Source organism: Eulemur rufifrons, chromosome 1, assembly GCF_041146395.1.
Source record: "Eulemur rufifrons isolate Redbay chromosome 1, OSU_ERuf_1, whole genome shotgun sequence".
Lineage (NCBI taxonomy): Eukaryota > Metazoa > Chordata > Mammalia > Primates > Lemuridae > Eulemur > Eulemur rufifrons.
In genome coordinates, this window is record NC_090983.1 from 80,928,748 (window position 1) to 80,942,899 (window position 14,152).

At 32.2% G+C, this 14,152-nt stretch overlaps 1 protein-coding gene across 2 annotated transcripts in view; it reads left to right on the forward strand.

Annotated features, from left to right (window-relative positions):
- The window catches only part of LRP1B (LDL receptor related protein 1B), a 1,768,615-nt gene that overhangs the window by 1,072,828 nt on the left and 681,635 nt on the right, over positions 1 to 14,152 (forward strand). For both annotated transcript variants that reach the window (XM_069473041.1, XM_069473049.1), the window contains exons 17-18: positions 758 to 883; positions 11,482 to 11,598. In XM_069473041.1, the coding sequence (XP_069329142.1) occupies positions 758 to 883; positions 11,482 to 11,598 (243 nt within the window). The remainder of the gene's footprint in view (positions 1 to 757; positions 884 to 11,481; positions 11,599 to 14,152) is intronic.

The window sequence follows — 14,152 nt, forward strand, 5'->3', positions numbered from 1 at the left end:
GCAGGAAAAATAATCATAGAAGGCTAACATTAAGATGGCCCCCCTGTTGTGCTTAGATATTGGAGGTTTAATCCTTCGCTGTGCACAGCTTCCCATATGAGGATTGCCTCCTCTTCAGTATTTTTTGTGATTAGATGTTTATTTGTTTGTACTAGGGAAGAAAACTGATGACCATCTTTTATGTTATTAAAATTATACAGGATCTCATATCTAGCATCAACTCTAGGCCACAAGTAATGTGCTTTTCTTTCTGGGTTTTTCCTTCTGATTCAAAGAAACATTGGTCAAAGCAGAATAACTGTAAGCTTATTTGATATGTTAAGAAATATTTGAGTGGTTGTGTGGTTTAAAAAATAAGTATTCCTAATATATATAACTAAATTATTTGTGATACATACTTATTATGTTTAACATTAAACTTTGAGGTTAATTTTAAATGTTTTTGGAAAATATTTTGAAATTGAGTCACCAGTTGTGATAAGGAATGGGAAAACAAACAGTGATATAGTTAGTTTTAGCGGAGACATGAAAAATGAGTACATTTTCTGTTATTTGAGATTTAATTACTTGATGTTTTCTATAAAAATGTTATATTTTAACAAAGCCTAGAATATTAATATTTTCTGTAAAATATGAGTGAATGACAGAAGCTATGGCATTTGTTATAAGTACTGTAACTTTTCTGTAACTATAATTCAAAATATGCATAACTTTATCCAATTTTAAATAATTAAACTTGCTTTCCCCTCCATCTCAGTCAATCATAGTTGTCCTGATGATCAGTTTAAATGCCAGAGTAATCGCTGCATCCCCAAGAGATGGCTTTGTGACGGAGCTAATGATTGTGGGAGTAATGAAGATGAATCCAATCAAACTTGCACAGGTAAAGGTTTGCTTGGATATACACATAAATCGCCTCCAAAGTTTGTCTCCATAAAAATGCAGGTCAATGCTTTGAACTAAGCTGAACCTTCCTAGTGCTGATGATCTGATTATTGCAGTAGTAAATGAATTCAGAGTTTGATGCCACAAAGGCTAGAATACAAATTATCTTTTACTTAATCCTTGGGCACGACTCTGCTTTCCAAACTAATTTGGCACTTCATCTATCCATATGGGTTGACTGTCAACACACTACTTGTACAAGACTTGTCCTTGCTAAATCTTACTTGGCAATGGAGGTTGAGGTTTGTTAGCATGCTGTGATATAGGTCACCTCACAAAGGAGGACTATTTTTTTTTTTTTTACTTTAAAAAAGTAATTTATAAATTTATTTAGTCTACTATGAAATACCTCTGTGAATAGTTTTCTGTTCATAGCACATTAGTTATATGATGTAGGTTTTTTTTTCTTTTCTTTTCCATAAAATCCCAAGACCACCAGCCTATTTATATTTCTGTATAATCTATCCCATTGTAATAAATCTTTGAGTCCCTAGCCAGATTCTCATTGAATGGAAATATACAGCTTGTGGTACAAGTTACAACAGAGTGCCAGAAAGGTCATTATTAGTCAGATAAATGTTGAAAAATGATACTGACTAGCAGCAGCCTAATGCTTCTTTTTAAATGATGAAAAAAGTAGTACATTTGATGACTCATGTTGATACGATCAGTAAGAACTGATTTTTTAAAAAACATTACATACAATGACATCAAAACATATCAACCACACCACCAACACTTTCTCTCTTTATCAAAGTAAGCCTTACTAAATAAAAATTATTATTATAAAGGATTAGTGGACACTCTAGAGCAACATATAGAGAAAACACTCAGAGGTCAAGAAGTTTGGTTTCTACTGTTGGTTTTTCCACTTAGAAAGACTTATACCTCTCTGAACCTCAATTTCCTCATGCATTTCGTTCCTCACAGTAAGAGTATGAATTAACTAGAAATTATTTCCAAAGACCTTTTTAATACATAAAAAACAGCAATGGCAAGAGCAGAAAAGTTACCATTCCATAATCCTCACCTGTGTCTTATATTCAGCTTTTTCCATAGTGACATATTTGCAAAGAATCCATGGGCCAGTTATTCTGTTGTCCCTTGATTAAAAACCTCATCTAATATTTTAGAGTAATGGAATTTTTTTAAAGATTTTTTTTGTGTGTGTATCTCAAAAGTTGTTTCACAAAAGACTTTCTAAGAGTAAGGAACCTCTAGAGACCATCTGGTCATAGGTGAGATCTTCAGGGCAATGATTTTATAGATGGGGAATGAAAGGGGGGACTTGCCTAAGCTCAGAGCACTAGTAGATTCTAGTATAGGGGAATTTCAACCCATGAGTTTTGTCTCCAAGGCTATTGCTCTTTATGCCAAACTACATGATCCTACAGATTAGCTAGAATTTAAGCTATGGTCAATTTAACTTTACTCAGGTTGCTCCTGCAATATCACTATAATTTATAATGAAACATTTTTTAAGCCAGTCCAATTATTATTCTTTTAAAGTTAAGGTTCAATTCCAAGATTATGCTTTATCATATCCTAAACAAACAGATCTATTTTCACCTTAAAATAGAAGGCAAAAATAAAGAGAGAAGGCATTGCTGATTTGATTCATAATACTATGCCTTCTTCATTTCTACTAGATTTTTAAAATATACTTACTTCTACATGATTTTTAAAGAAGCATTTGTGGTTGGCCAAGTACTTATAGTAGTAAAAGTGGAAATGCTTATGTATAAGAGCAAATAAAATAATATTAATTGATAAGATTTCTAAGATATTAAAGTACTATAGTCCACTAGGAAATAAAACATAGCTTGCATAAATGCCACTTTAAGTGATGGCAGCTGAAATCTGCCACTCAGTACTAGAATTTCTTGTCAGTATACTTATGACAGATATTATGGTCACAGTACACCTGAAGAACTTGAATAAAAAGAAGAAAGAGAAAAATAAATATGCCTTTTAGCTTTGAAAACTATGAAGTGTGTGGTCATGTTACAATGTACTCCCATTTCATTTTACAAAAATATATGAATGGGTCACATAGCTTACCATACCAGAAAAAAATGTTAAATTCATGTAGACCATTTCCCTGGCTGGATAATTTATATCTATTTCTAAATATAGGTGTATACATGGATATATATCTTAGATAAAAAGACTTTCTGCTGGGGAATTATTTTGTAATTCAATCCACTGTCCTGTAGCCATTAGCATTGCGGCCATTTTATATAAAAAAAAATATTTCCCACAAGTAGCCAATTTCCTATTTAATTCCTTTGGGATTTCTCCCTCATGAAGCTATTGATTAATTATTTACCAAGTCACTGCTGAAAAAATGAGGGAAAATATGCAGTATCTTTCTTTAAGAAGCTTAGGAGTGAAGAGTGGGAAAAAGATATGTAAACAGCCTATTCCAAAGCAATATTCAAAGTACTAAATTTAATCACATGGGAGCACATATGAAGAGTATGGAATTTAATCTTTAGTTACCTGGGAAGACTTCCTTAAGGAGGCAATGTCCAATCTAAGCGTTATAAAAAAGCTTAAGCAAAATTCCTTTCTATTAGATCTACGCACAGAAATAAACAGTAGCATAGTAATTGCTAAGGACTTCAACACCCCGCTGACAGAGCTGGACAGATCATTGAAGCAGATAATCAATAAAGAAACACTGAATTTAAATGAGACTCTAGAAGAAGTGGACCTAACAGACATTTACAGAACATTTTACTCAAAAACTATTGAATATACATTCTCCTTATCAGCATATGGGACATTGTCCAAGACTGTACATATCTTAGGCCACAAAATGTCTCAGCAAATTCAAAAAACATTGAAATCATACCATGTATCCTCACAGACCACAGCGGAATAAAACTAGAAATCAATTCCAAGTGAAACACTCAAATAAACACAAAGTCATGGAAATTAAACAATCTACTGCTGAAAGATCCTTTGGTCCATGAGGAAATTAAGATGGAAATGAAAAGATTCCTTGAACTGAGCAAGAAAGGGACACAAGCTATCAAAATCTATAGGATACAGTAAAAGCAGTCCTAAGGGGAAAGTTCATAGCCTTAAATGCCTACATCAAAAAGACAGCAAGATCACAAATTAACAACATAATCTTACATCTCAAGGAAGTAGACAAACAAAAGCAAACCAAACCCAAGCAGGCAGAAGAAATAACAAAAATCAAAGCAGAACCAAATGAAATGGAAACCAGAAAAACAATACAAAGGATCAACAAAATAAAAAGTTAGTTCTTTGAAAAGATAAACAAAATTGGTAGATCATTAACCAGATTAACTGGAAAAAGAAGAGAAAGAATTCAAATAAGCTCAATCAGAAATGAAAAAGGAGACATTACAACTGATACCATAGAAACACAATATTGTGGTTTTATGAATACCACAAAAACTTCTATGCACACAAACTAGAAAATGTGGAGGAAATGGATAAAGTCCTGGAAACACATAACCTCTCAAGCCTGAATAAGGAATTAATTTAAATCTTACATAGACCAAAAATGAGCAGAGAGATTGAAGCAGTAATAAAAAAAAACAAAAACTCCAAACAAACAACACCAAAAAAGCCCCAGACCAGATAGATTCACAGTGGAATTCTACCAGACTTACAAAGAAGAACTGGTACCTAAACTACAGAAGTTATTTCATAATGTTAAGAAGGAGGGGATCCTCCCTAATTCATTCTATGAAACCAGTATCACCTTGAAAGCAAACCCAGGAAGGGACATGACAAGAGAAGAAAATTGCAGACCAATATCCCTTATGAACATAGATACAGAAATCATCAACAATATACTAGCAAAGCTAATTCAACAGCACATCAAAAAGATAATTCACTATGATAAAGTGGGTTTCATCCCAGGGATTCAAGGGTGGTTTAACATATACACATCAATAAATATGATTCACCATATAAACAGAAGTAAAAACAAAGACCAAAGGATCATCACAGTAGATGTGGGAAAAACCTTCGATAAAACCTAGCATCATTTCATGATAAAAACCTTCAACAAACTAGGCTTAGAAGGAGCATACCTCAACCTTATAAAAGCCATATATGACAAACCCACAGTCAACATCATACTGAATAGGGAAAAGTTGAAAGCATTTCCCCTAAGAACTGGAATAAAACAAAGGTGCCCACTGTCACTGTGTCTATTCAATGCAGTACTGGATTCCTAGTCAGAACAATCAGGTAAGAGAAAGAATAAAAAGGTATTCATATCAGGAAAGAAGAGGTCAAACTATCTTTGTTCACTGACAATATGATCTTATATCTAGAAAAACCTAAAGATTCCACCAAAAGACTCCAAAAATTGATAAATAAATTCATCAAAGTCTCAGGTTACAAAATTCATGTACCCAAAGCAGTAGTATTTCTATATACTAATAACAGTCAAGGTGGGAGTCAAATCAAGGACTCAATACCATTTACAATAGCTACAAAGAAAATAAATACCAAAGAACAAATTAACTAAAGAGGTCAAAGATCTCTAACAAGAAGAACTGCAAAACACTGATGAAAGAAATTGCAGTTGACACAAAAAAATGGAAATACATCCCATGCTCACGGATTGGTAGAATACATCATTAAATTAATGTCCATACTGTCCACAGTGATTTACAGATTTAATGCAATCCCCATCAAAATACCAATGCCATATTTCATAGATCTAGAAAAAATAATTCTGTGCTTCATTTGGAACCAAAAAAGATCCTGAATAGCCAAAGCAATCTTAAGCAAAAAGAAAAAATCTAGAGGCATCACCTGGCTTCAAATTATGCTACATGGCTATATATAGTAGCCAAAACAGGATGGTACTGGTATAAAGGTAGAGACATAGACCAATGCAATGAAATAGAGAACCCAGAAAGAAAAACATCTACCTTCAACCAACTGATCTTCAACAAAGCAGACAACAACATACACTGGGGAAAGGAACCCTATTCAATAAATGGTGTGGTGAAAAGTAGATATACCATGTGCAGAAGAATGAAATAGGACCTTTATCTCTTGCCATACCCCAAAATGTATTCAAGGTGGATAAAAGACTTAAATCTAAGACACGAAACCATAAAAATTCTAGAACACAACATAGGAAAAACTCTTCTAGACATTAGCCTAGGCAAACGATTTATGACTAAGACACCAAAGGCAATTGCAGCAACAACAAAAATAAATAAATGATACTTAATTAAACTAAAATGCCTCTGCACAGCAAAGGAAATAGTCAACAGACCGAATAGACAACCTACGGAATAGGAGAAAATATTCACAAACTATACATCCAACAAAGGACTGATATCCAGAATCTACAGAGATGTCAAACAAATCACCAAGGAAAAAAAATAATCCCATTACAAAGTGAGCAAAAGACATGAAGAGCAGTTTTTCAAAAGAAGATAGAGAAATGGCCAATAAACATATGAAAACATACAGAACACTACTAATTACCAGGGAAATGCAAATTAAAGCCACAATAAGATACCACCTTATCCCTGTCAGAATGGCCATTATTTAAAAAAAAACAAAGAAACAAAAAACAAAACAAAAAGAAACAATAGATGCTGGTATGGATACAAAGAGAAAGGAACATTTATATACTTTTGGTGGGACTGAAAATTAGTACAGATTTTTTTCTATGGAAAACAGTATGGGAATTCCTCAAAGAAATAAATGTTGACTTACAATTCAATCCAACAATCCCTCTACTGGGTATCTACCTAAAGGAAAAGAAGTCATTTTATCAAAAAGACACCTGCACTCGAATGTTTATTGCAGTAAAATTCACAGTTACAAAGATATGGAATCAACCTAAGTGCCCATCAATTCATGAGTGAATTAAGAAAATATGATATATATATACCACAGAGTACTATTCAGCCACAAAAAGGAATGAAATCATGTCTCTTGCAGTAACTAGAGAACATTATCCTGAGTAAAGTATCTCAGGAATGAAAAAACAAACACCACATGCACTCTCTAATAATTGAAAGCTAAATAATGCGCACAAACAGCACAAGGAGATGTAAAGGACATTGTAATCTAAAAAGGGGGAGGGTGGGAGGAGATGAAGATTAAAAACTTACTTATTGGGTACAATGAACACTCTTCTGGTGACAGGCACACTGAAAGTCCTGACAAGCATTATACAAGGTTTCCATGTAATAAAAACTTCTGTATCCCCTTAATATTTTGAAATTTTAAAAAGTGAGAAAAATTCCTAATTCAAGCCATTTAATTAGGAACAATAAAATAATCTGTTAAAAACCAAGAATTAGCAATATTATGGGGAAAAGGAACTGTCATACATTCTTGGTGTGTATGTAAATTAATTTTCTACATTGGAAAGCAATTTGGCCAATCCAACAAATGTGAAGATGTGCATACCTTAACTCAGGCTTATATTCTAATATCTGTGCACAAGGCAGCATGAATAAAAATCATCATTGCCCTAGTGCTAGTAATGGGGAAAAAAATTGAAATAACTCAAATGTTCATTAACAGGAAAATTTATAGGTATACTGTGTTCTATTCACATAATAAAAGTTATTCATAATTAAATAAGTGAATTAGAACTCAAGTATCAACAAAAAAAGAATTTTAAAAAATTAAACAAAAAACTGAGTTGTAGAATATAAACAATACTATTTATATAAAGTATAAAAATGTAAAATAACTTTATACAGTGCTTATGAATCCTTAACTGCATAGGAATAATGTTAGAAATATGTCTGGAAATAAAAAAAAAATGAAAACAAATTTAGGACTATGGTTGCCTCTGTGAAAAGAGGGAGGGAAATGTGATTGGAAAGGATTACATAGGGAACTTCAAATGAAACTATAATGAATTCTTCATAAATTAGATAAAACCAAAATTTGTAGCAAATATAGAAAAAATTAATGTTTGATATAGCTATATGATAGTAAACAAGTGTTGATATTATTCCCTATATCTTTGTAGGTGACAGAAGTATTTTATTGAAAAAAAAATGAAAAAATGACCAACATAGATTGTCCAGAGTGGGGTGAAGTGAATAATAGGAGAGAGGGTTGGAGAATTTGCCTGAAGAGGAAACAGCACATACACAGAGGGCTGGAGCAAGTTGCACAGTCAGGGGCTTGGTAGCCATTCTCTCTCAACATTTAAAATATCTACTTAAGAGGGAGACCCAGAGGCTAAACATGAAAATCAGTTAGATTCGAAATTCCTTTTCCTCACAGTAACCATGATAATTTTTAGATTCAAGCCTAGGTAATTTCAGACCATCATTTCTTCCTTCCTACAGAGCATAATATTTGTTCTTCTATTACATAATATTTGTTCTTCTCATATTCTCCTCCAATTTTGACTAAATTCAGACTAGACAAGTATAATTTTATTTAAAAAAATAATGTATTAAAAATCAGACATTTCCAAGACAAATAGTGCATTTTGATATGACATAGGCTTTATTTAAATAGAATGCATTTGATTAAAATGCAACAAAGGTGAGGTTTAGGAATAATGCTACTCTCCTTCCTTGTATGGTGCCTGTGTATTGTAGGATTCCTCACTGCTACATGGCTGCAGGAGAAGCATGGTAAGTAATAGGTAGAACTATTCACATAGTGATAGTGAATCTCTGATTCAATTGCTAGATGAACAGTTCTCCTGGAGGAAGTGCAAATGTCCTCTTCCTTAGAGCAGCATTTGCTACCATATTAGTCTTCTAGGGCTGGTCTGCTAATCTCACCTCCAAACTAACTTAGATTGGATGGGGGCAAGAACTGAAAAAGTAAAAGCATTTTCTTCAGACAGATCCATTGATTAGAAAGTGATAATTTAGTCAATCTGATTATATCATGTAGACAGGCAATACTTGGAGATTTATGGAATGAAGCATCTTTCTCATCTGAAATCAGTTAAATTTGCTTAGACTAAGTGAATAATTTTCTCCATGATTAGAACAGAACATAAATTAATATATCTTCAGGGTATACTTTCCCTCGATAATAATGAGGGAATACTCTTTGGAATAATATGTCCTAACAGTTCCTCCAGCTTCAGAGTTAATGAGATGACAACATCACAATATGAGATAGGTCATACACAATGTGAGCCAGGTTCTTAGAAGTTCTTTCTCATTTTCCTTTCTAATCACCATAGCTTTCCTAATGAAAAAGCAAACAATCTGAGAAAACTTTGCTAGAATTAAATCTGAATTTTTGGGAGAGAATACAGGGATGTGAGAATGTCAAATGAAAGAATATTAGATTGATAAATTTAATATATTCTTATTATGGGTTAATTAAAATTTAGTTGAGATGAAAACATATAATAATGTCTTTTTATTTAAACCAAGAAAGTAAGAAAAACTAAAGGAATGAAATAGAGGATGAAGAAGGAAGAAATACAGAAAGAAAAAGAAAGGAAAAAAGAGAAGGTGGGAGGAAAGTTAGAGAAGAAGGAAGTAAAGAATTGAAAAAAAATCCCCTCATTAAATTTCTCTTAAAATTCAAAAGGAAACAGCAGACTTATTTTAACTAATGAAATAGGGATATGTAAGAGAAAAATTATTAATTTTCCTCACACTTCTATTTTACCCTTTTCTACCAAGTAAACTAATGCTAACATTAGATCTTGTATGTATCCTTCTACATCTTTCTCTAGGCTAATACAAATACACACACACACACACACACACATACTTTCTCTCTCTCTCTCTCTCTCTCTCTCTCACTCTGTATATATATATGCTTTATATATGTACTTTCTTTAAGCAGACATAGTTTAAAAAAAGTACATAGGAACTTTATTTTAGTACAAATTTTAGAATAGCTTAACAGAAAATCTACAGAATTAGCCAAATAAGACAACATAGAAATATCTAATCCTACTTGAAATTTTAATATTGAAAACTTCAGAAGCATATGTTTTTTGGAATATTAAAATTGGTTAATTTAAATTAATGATCAATTTGTAAAATGGGAAAAAATCCGATATTGCATAAAATATTTTAGATTCAGTACACTTACCCACACAAGCAAAGCCAAATGCATACTATAATAATTTTCCTCATATTTCTAATTGCAGACACTGAGAATAGAAATGGTATATCCAGTCCGATGTATCAAACCGAGCCAGTAAATTTTTTATTTGTTTTACCTAAACGATCTTTAAAGTATTCACTAATAATGGATACACACAAGCTATGTATATACCTTTAAAGAAATTATTTTAAATGACCTTTGAAACTCTAGTTTATGGTACCCATTTTAGCATTTAATTGACTTGGCTTTCAACCACTCTCTTTTATATCAACCATTAATACCCAATTTCACAGAGTGTTTCAATGAAACAGAAACACATCCTTAAGATTCTCAAGCCCAGGAAATGGGAGGAAGTCTATTAGCTAAGCAAGGTCCCTTATTACAGCCACAGAAATTCAGACACCAGTTGTTCCTTATCTGTCCAAAACCTCACCTAACCAAAACATTTATGGGTCTGAATATACCCTTTCCAACATATCCCATTTTTTTCTCTAGTCCAGGTGAAAAGAAAGGGTTGATGGGTTACTAATACTCACGGACACAGATTTGTAGTTCAGAGGAACAAAATAAAAAAAAAAAAAATCAAACATTAAAAATAACAGTAGGTAACCTCCAAAGCCCTGGGGGAAGAGGCAGAGAAGCTATTTAGGCTTTCATGCTTTCAAAATTTGACCTGATTGTAATAGAAAAGGGCAATGAAATTCCCTGTGGAACATAATTCCTTTACTGAATAATTTTAAACCACTGCCTTTGGCTAACATAGAATGCAAGGTTCCATGTTTGTGTTTGTTGAAACCCTTAAGAGAGCCCACAGCAAAGTTCATTAATATACTTTGATTAAAAAGTCATATTTTTAATATAATTGTGCTAAAAGTGAGTTTTAAAAAGTCATATTAAGGCTAAATGTGTGTTTTATAAAATATGTTCTGCATTTTCACTTCATATACTGGACAATTTAGAGATCAAAAGGCAAATGCATTAAAAATGAGGAAAAGGACAATTATAACCTCATGACTATAAACTACATACCCTGACATAGTGTCCAAATGCTTCCTTCAACATTATGGCAAAAGTTTTCTTGGTTTTTTGGCAAATGCTATCCAAAATTCTTCTGTGTTAATTAAAAGTTGGATGAAATTTAATTCAACTATATATTCATAAGCATGTGCTGGGCAAAAATTTTAAAATAATGAATTCCTAGCTTCATTTATTGAATTGTGTGAGGATTACTGAATATCTTGTCATTTAGCAGTCATTTTAATTGGAGGGAAAATTGTGAATTTTAGAGAAGATGAACAAGCTGGTATTGAGAAACATTAAATAAAAATGTACTTTAAAAATATTTTATCTTAATAGAGAAATATAATATCTTACATGTAAAAGAGATATTTCATGTTTTATATCCTCAATGTTGTTCAAAAGGCCTATTTTTTTTTTTTGTATATTAATTGATCATCATAGCCAGAACATGTCAGGTAGACCAGTTTTCTTGTGGAAATGGGCGTTGCATTCCCAGAGCATGGCTGTGTGACAGGGAAGATGACTGCGGTGACCAGACGGATGAAATGGCATCTTGTGGTAAGTTGTGAGTGAAACATTTGTTAGTAGAGACTGTGTCAGATAGAACATTCTATGACTATAATTCCTTTAAAAGGCTTAAGATATGTTACTTTTCATTACAGTCTTTGGACTTTAAGATGTACTTTAAGGAGAACTTCAGAATATATTCCCTCCTCAGCTAAAATACACAGATCCAAACATTGCAGATTTTATTAGAAGGTGGTTATTATACATCTAACAGGACATCCTCAAATGTTCATTTTTAATCTTATGTCTATAATGATTAAACTTGTCAAACAGAATAGCTCATTGAGTAACATTTGGAGTAAATGAAGACATGATTCTTGTTGGCATATGTATATTATATTCTGGGAGCAGTAAATAATCCAGGCTAAGATTACAAAGGGTAAATCATTTGTTTCATTTACATAGAGTCATGTGATTCTGACAACATTGTTATTAGTTTAAGATGATATTTTTGTTGATGGCAAAATTCCCAGTCACTTTCTATAGATTCTCCTGCTTTTGAAAATAGTAAAACTTTATTGTTAAATAACATTGTAAATTTAATTAATTAATCGCATTTGTACTTATGATTCAGAATGTTTTGCTATCATTTGTTTCAATAATGTATGAACATAGTCAAACACAGTAAGAAAATGAAACATGTTTTCTAAGACTTGTGCTTTCTTTCAGTCATGGCAATGGATTTTTAAAATTACTATGGGGAAACTTTATCCATAAATTAGACATGTGTAACACATTTATTATAAATACAATGCAATTGCATATACATTTTAATAACTTACCCCTATGTTATACTTTTAACAGTAGGAAAATAAGGGTTTTTTTTTTAACCCTTCTATTTAAATGCCAGTATTTAGAGAATGTTTATTTGATTTTTAAAAAACTTTTCTTACACTAGACTTTTAAGTCCATGTAGACATTTGAGTTTATAACCTCTGAATAAAGTATAAATTAAGTAGTACTAATTGACATGATAAAGAACACAATTACAGTGTTGCGGAAGAAAGCAATAACCACCCAATAGAAAATTAATTGTACATTTTATAGGTAGAATATCTGGAGCCTGACCAATAAAGTGGGGTAAGCAGTGTATTCTCACTCCTTTCCAACGAACAAACTAATTGTGTGGTCCAAAATCTGGCTGGGTCTGCGGCTAAGTTGCTTTATTTTTTTTTTTTTCTTTTGCTTTCTTTCCTATTTTGAGCATCCTCATCCAGAGTATACCAAAACGGTAATGAGTAATCTGAAAACATTAAATACAGAGAGGCTTTGGAATCAGAGTCTCAATTCTGATAAGAATTGCCATGAAAACAATATAGATTAGGAAAATAAAGCATGAGCTCATTAAAGAACTTCTATTAGGTCTCTGATCTGATTGATTTTTTAGTAACAGGTCTAGGGCAAGACCTTTTTCTTTATTCTAATAATTTATTTGAATCAAATAAATTATTTGGGGAGGGGAAAATGCCTAAGATTTCAATAAAAAACTAAATAATTATATCAACATTACTTATATATCTTTCATGAGGTGAGGGGAAGAGGGATTGCAAGAGCTGCCAAACATATATTTTATTATTGAATCTTTACAACAACATACTGATGTCCACATTTTACAGATAAAGGAATAGAGACATAGCAACTTGCCTGAAATCACAAGGCTAATAAATAGCAGGGCAAGGCTATGAATCCAGTCATGCTTAAAACTAAAACCTAACCATTTCAGCTTGACTTTGTATTGAAATGATTAGATGGGGAGAATAGGGTGCAGATAATATCATTATCTTATTTGAATGTACATAAATTTATAACGGGCTTTTTTCATAAGTATGTTAGCAAAGTTTTAACATCCACTAGTGGGGAGGAGCCCTGATGTAGTGTTTGCCTATTTTTATGCTGTAAATACTCTCACCATGGCCAATACCATTCTCTGAATCTGAAATTGGGAAAAGTCATGCAGTAACCTACCAACATGTAATATTTTCACTCTACAAATACAACAGAGAAAAATAACTTCAAAAGCAATGTAGTAAAATTATTAGGAAATTACAAATCTTGAATACCTATTACCTTTGTTTAAAATTATTTAATTGTAAATTTATAACAATTATTTTCTTTAAATAATACCATGTGCTTAACAACTGGCTCATAGAATCCCTGGAAATTTAAAAATAGGCTCTCACAAATTGGTGCAAGAAGCCTCCAGCACACAACTGAATATGAACATATTGTGACAATTTAGCTGTTAGATAGCTTGGTTCTGAAATATAACCAAATTTTAGAGTATCATGGTCTTAGTATCATTTCTCCTTAATAAAGTAGGAAGCATGTTTTCCTCTAAACATGTATCTCTCTTCAGTAACATACATTTACCTTTTAGATTGTCATTTTAAATCAAATTTTACCTCAAAAGAGAAGCTGACAGAGAAACTCTAGTAGACACAGTCTCACTTTTAAAGTTATTATGAGAGAGAATGGCATAGATCTCTGCAACAGAAATTATTCCTGCACTGAATACAAAATGACAAAGACTGATTTTTTTTTAAAA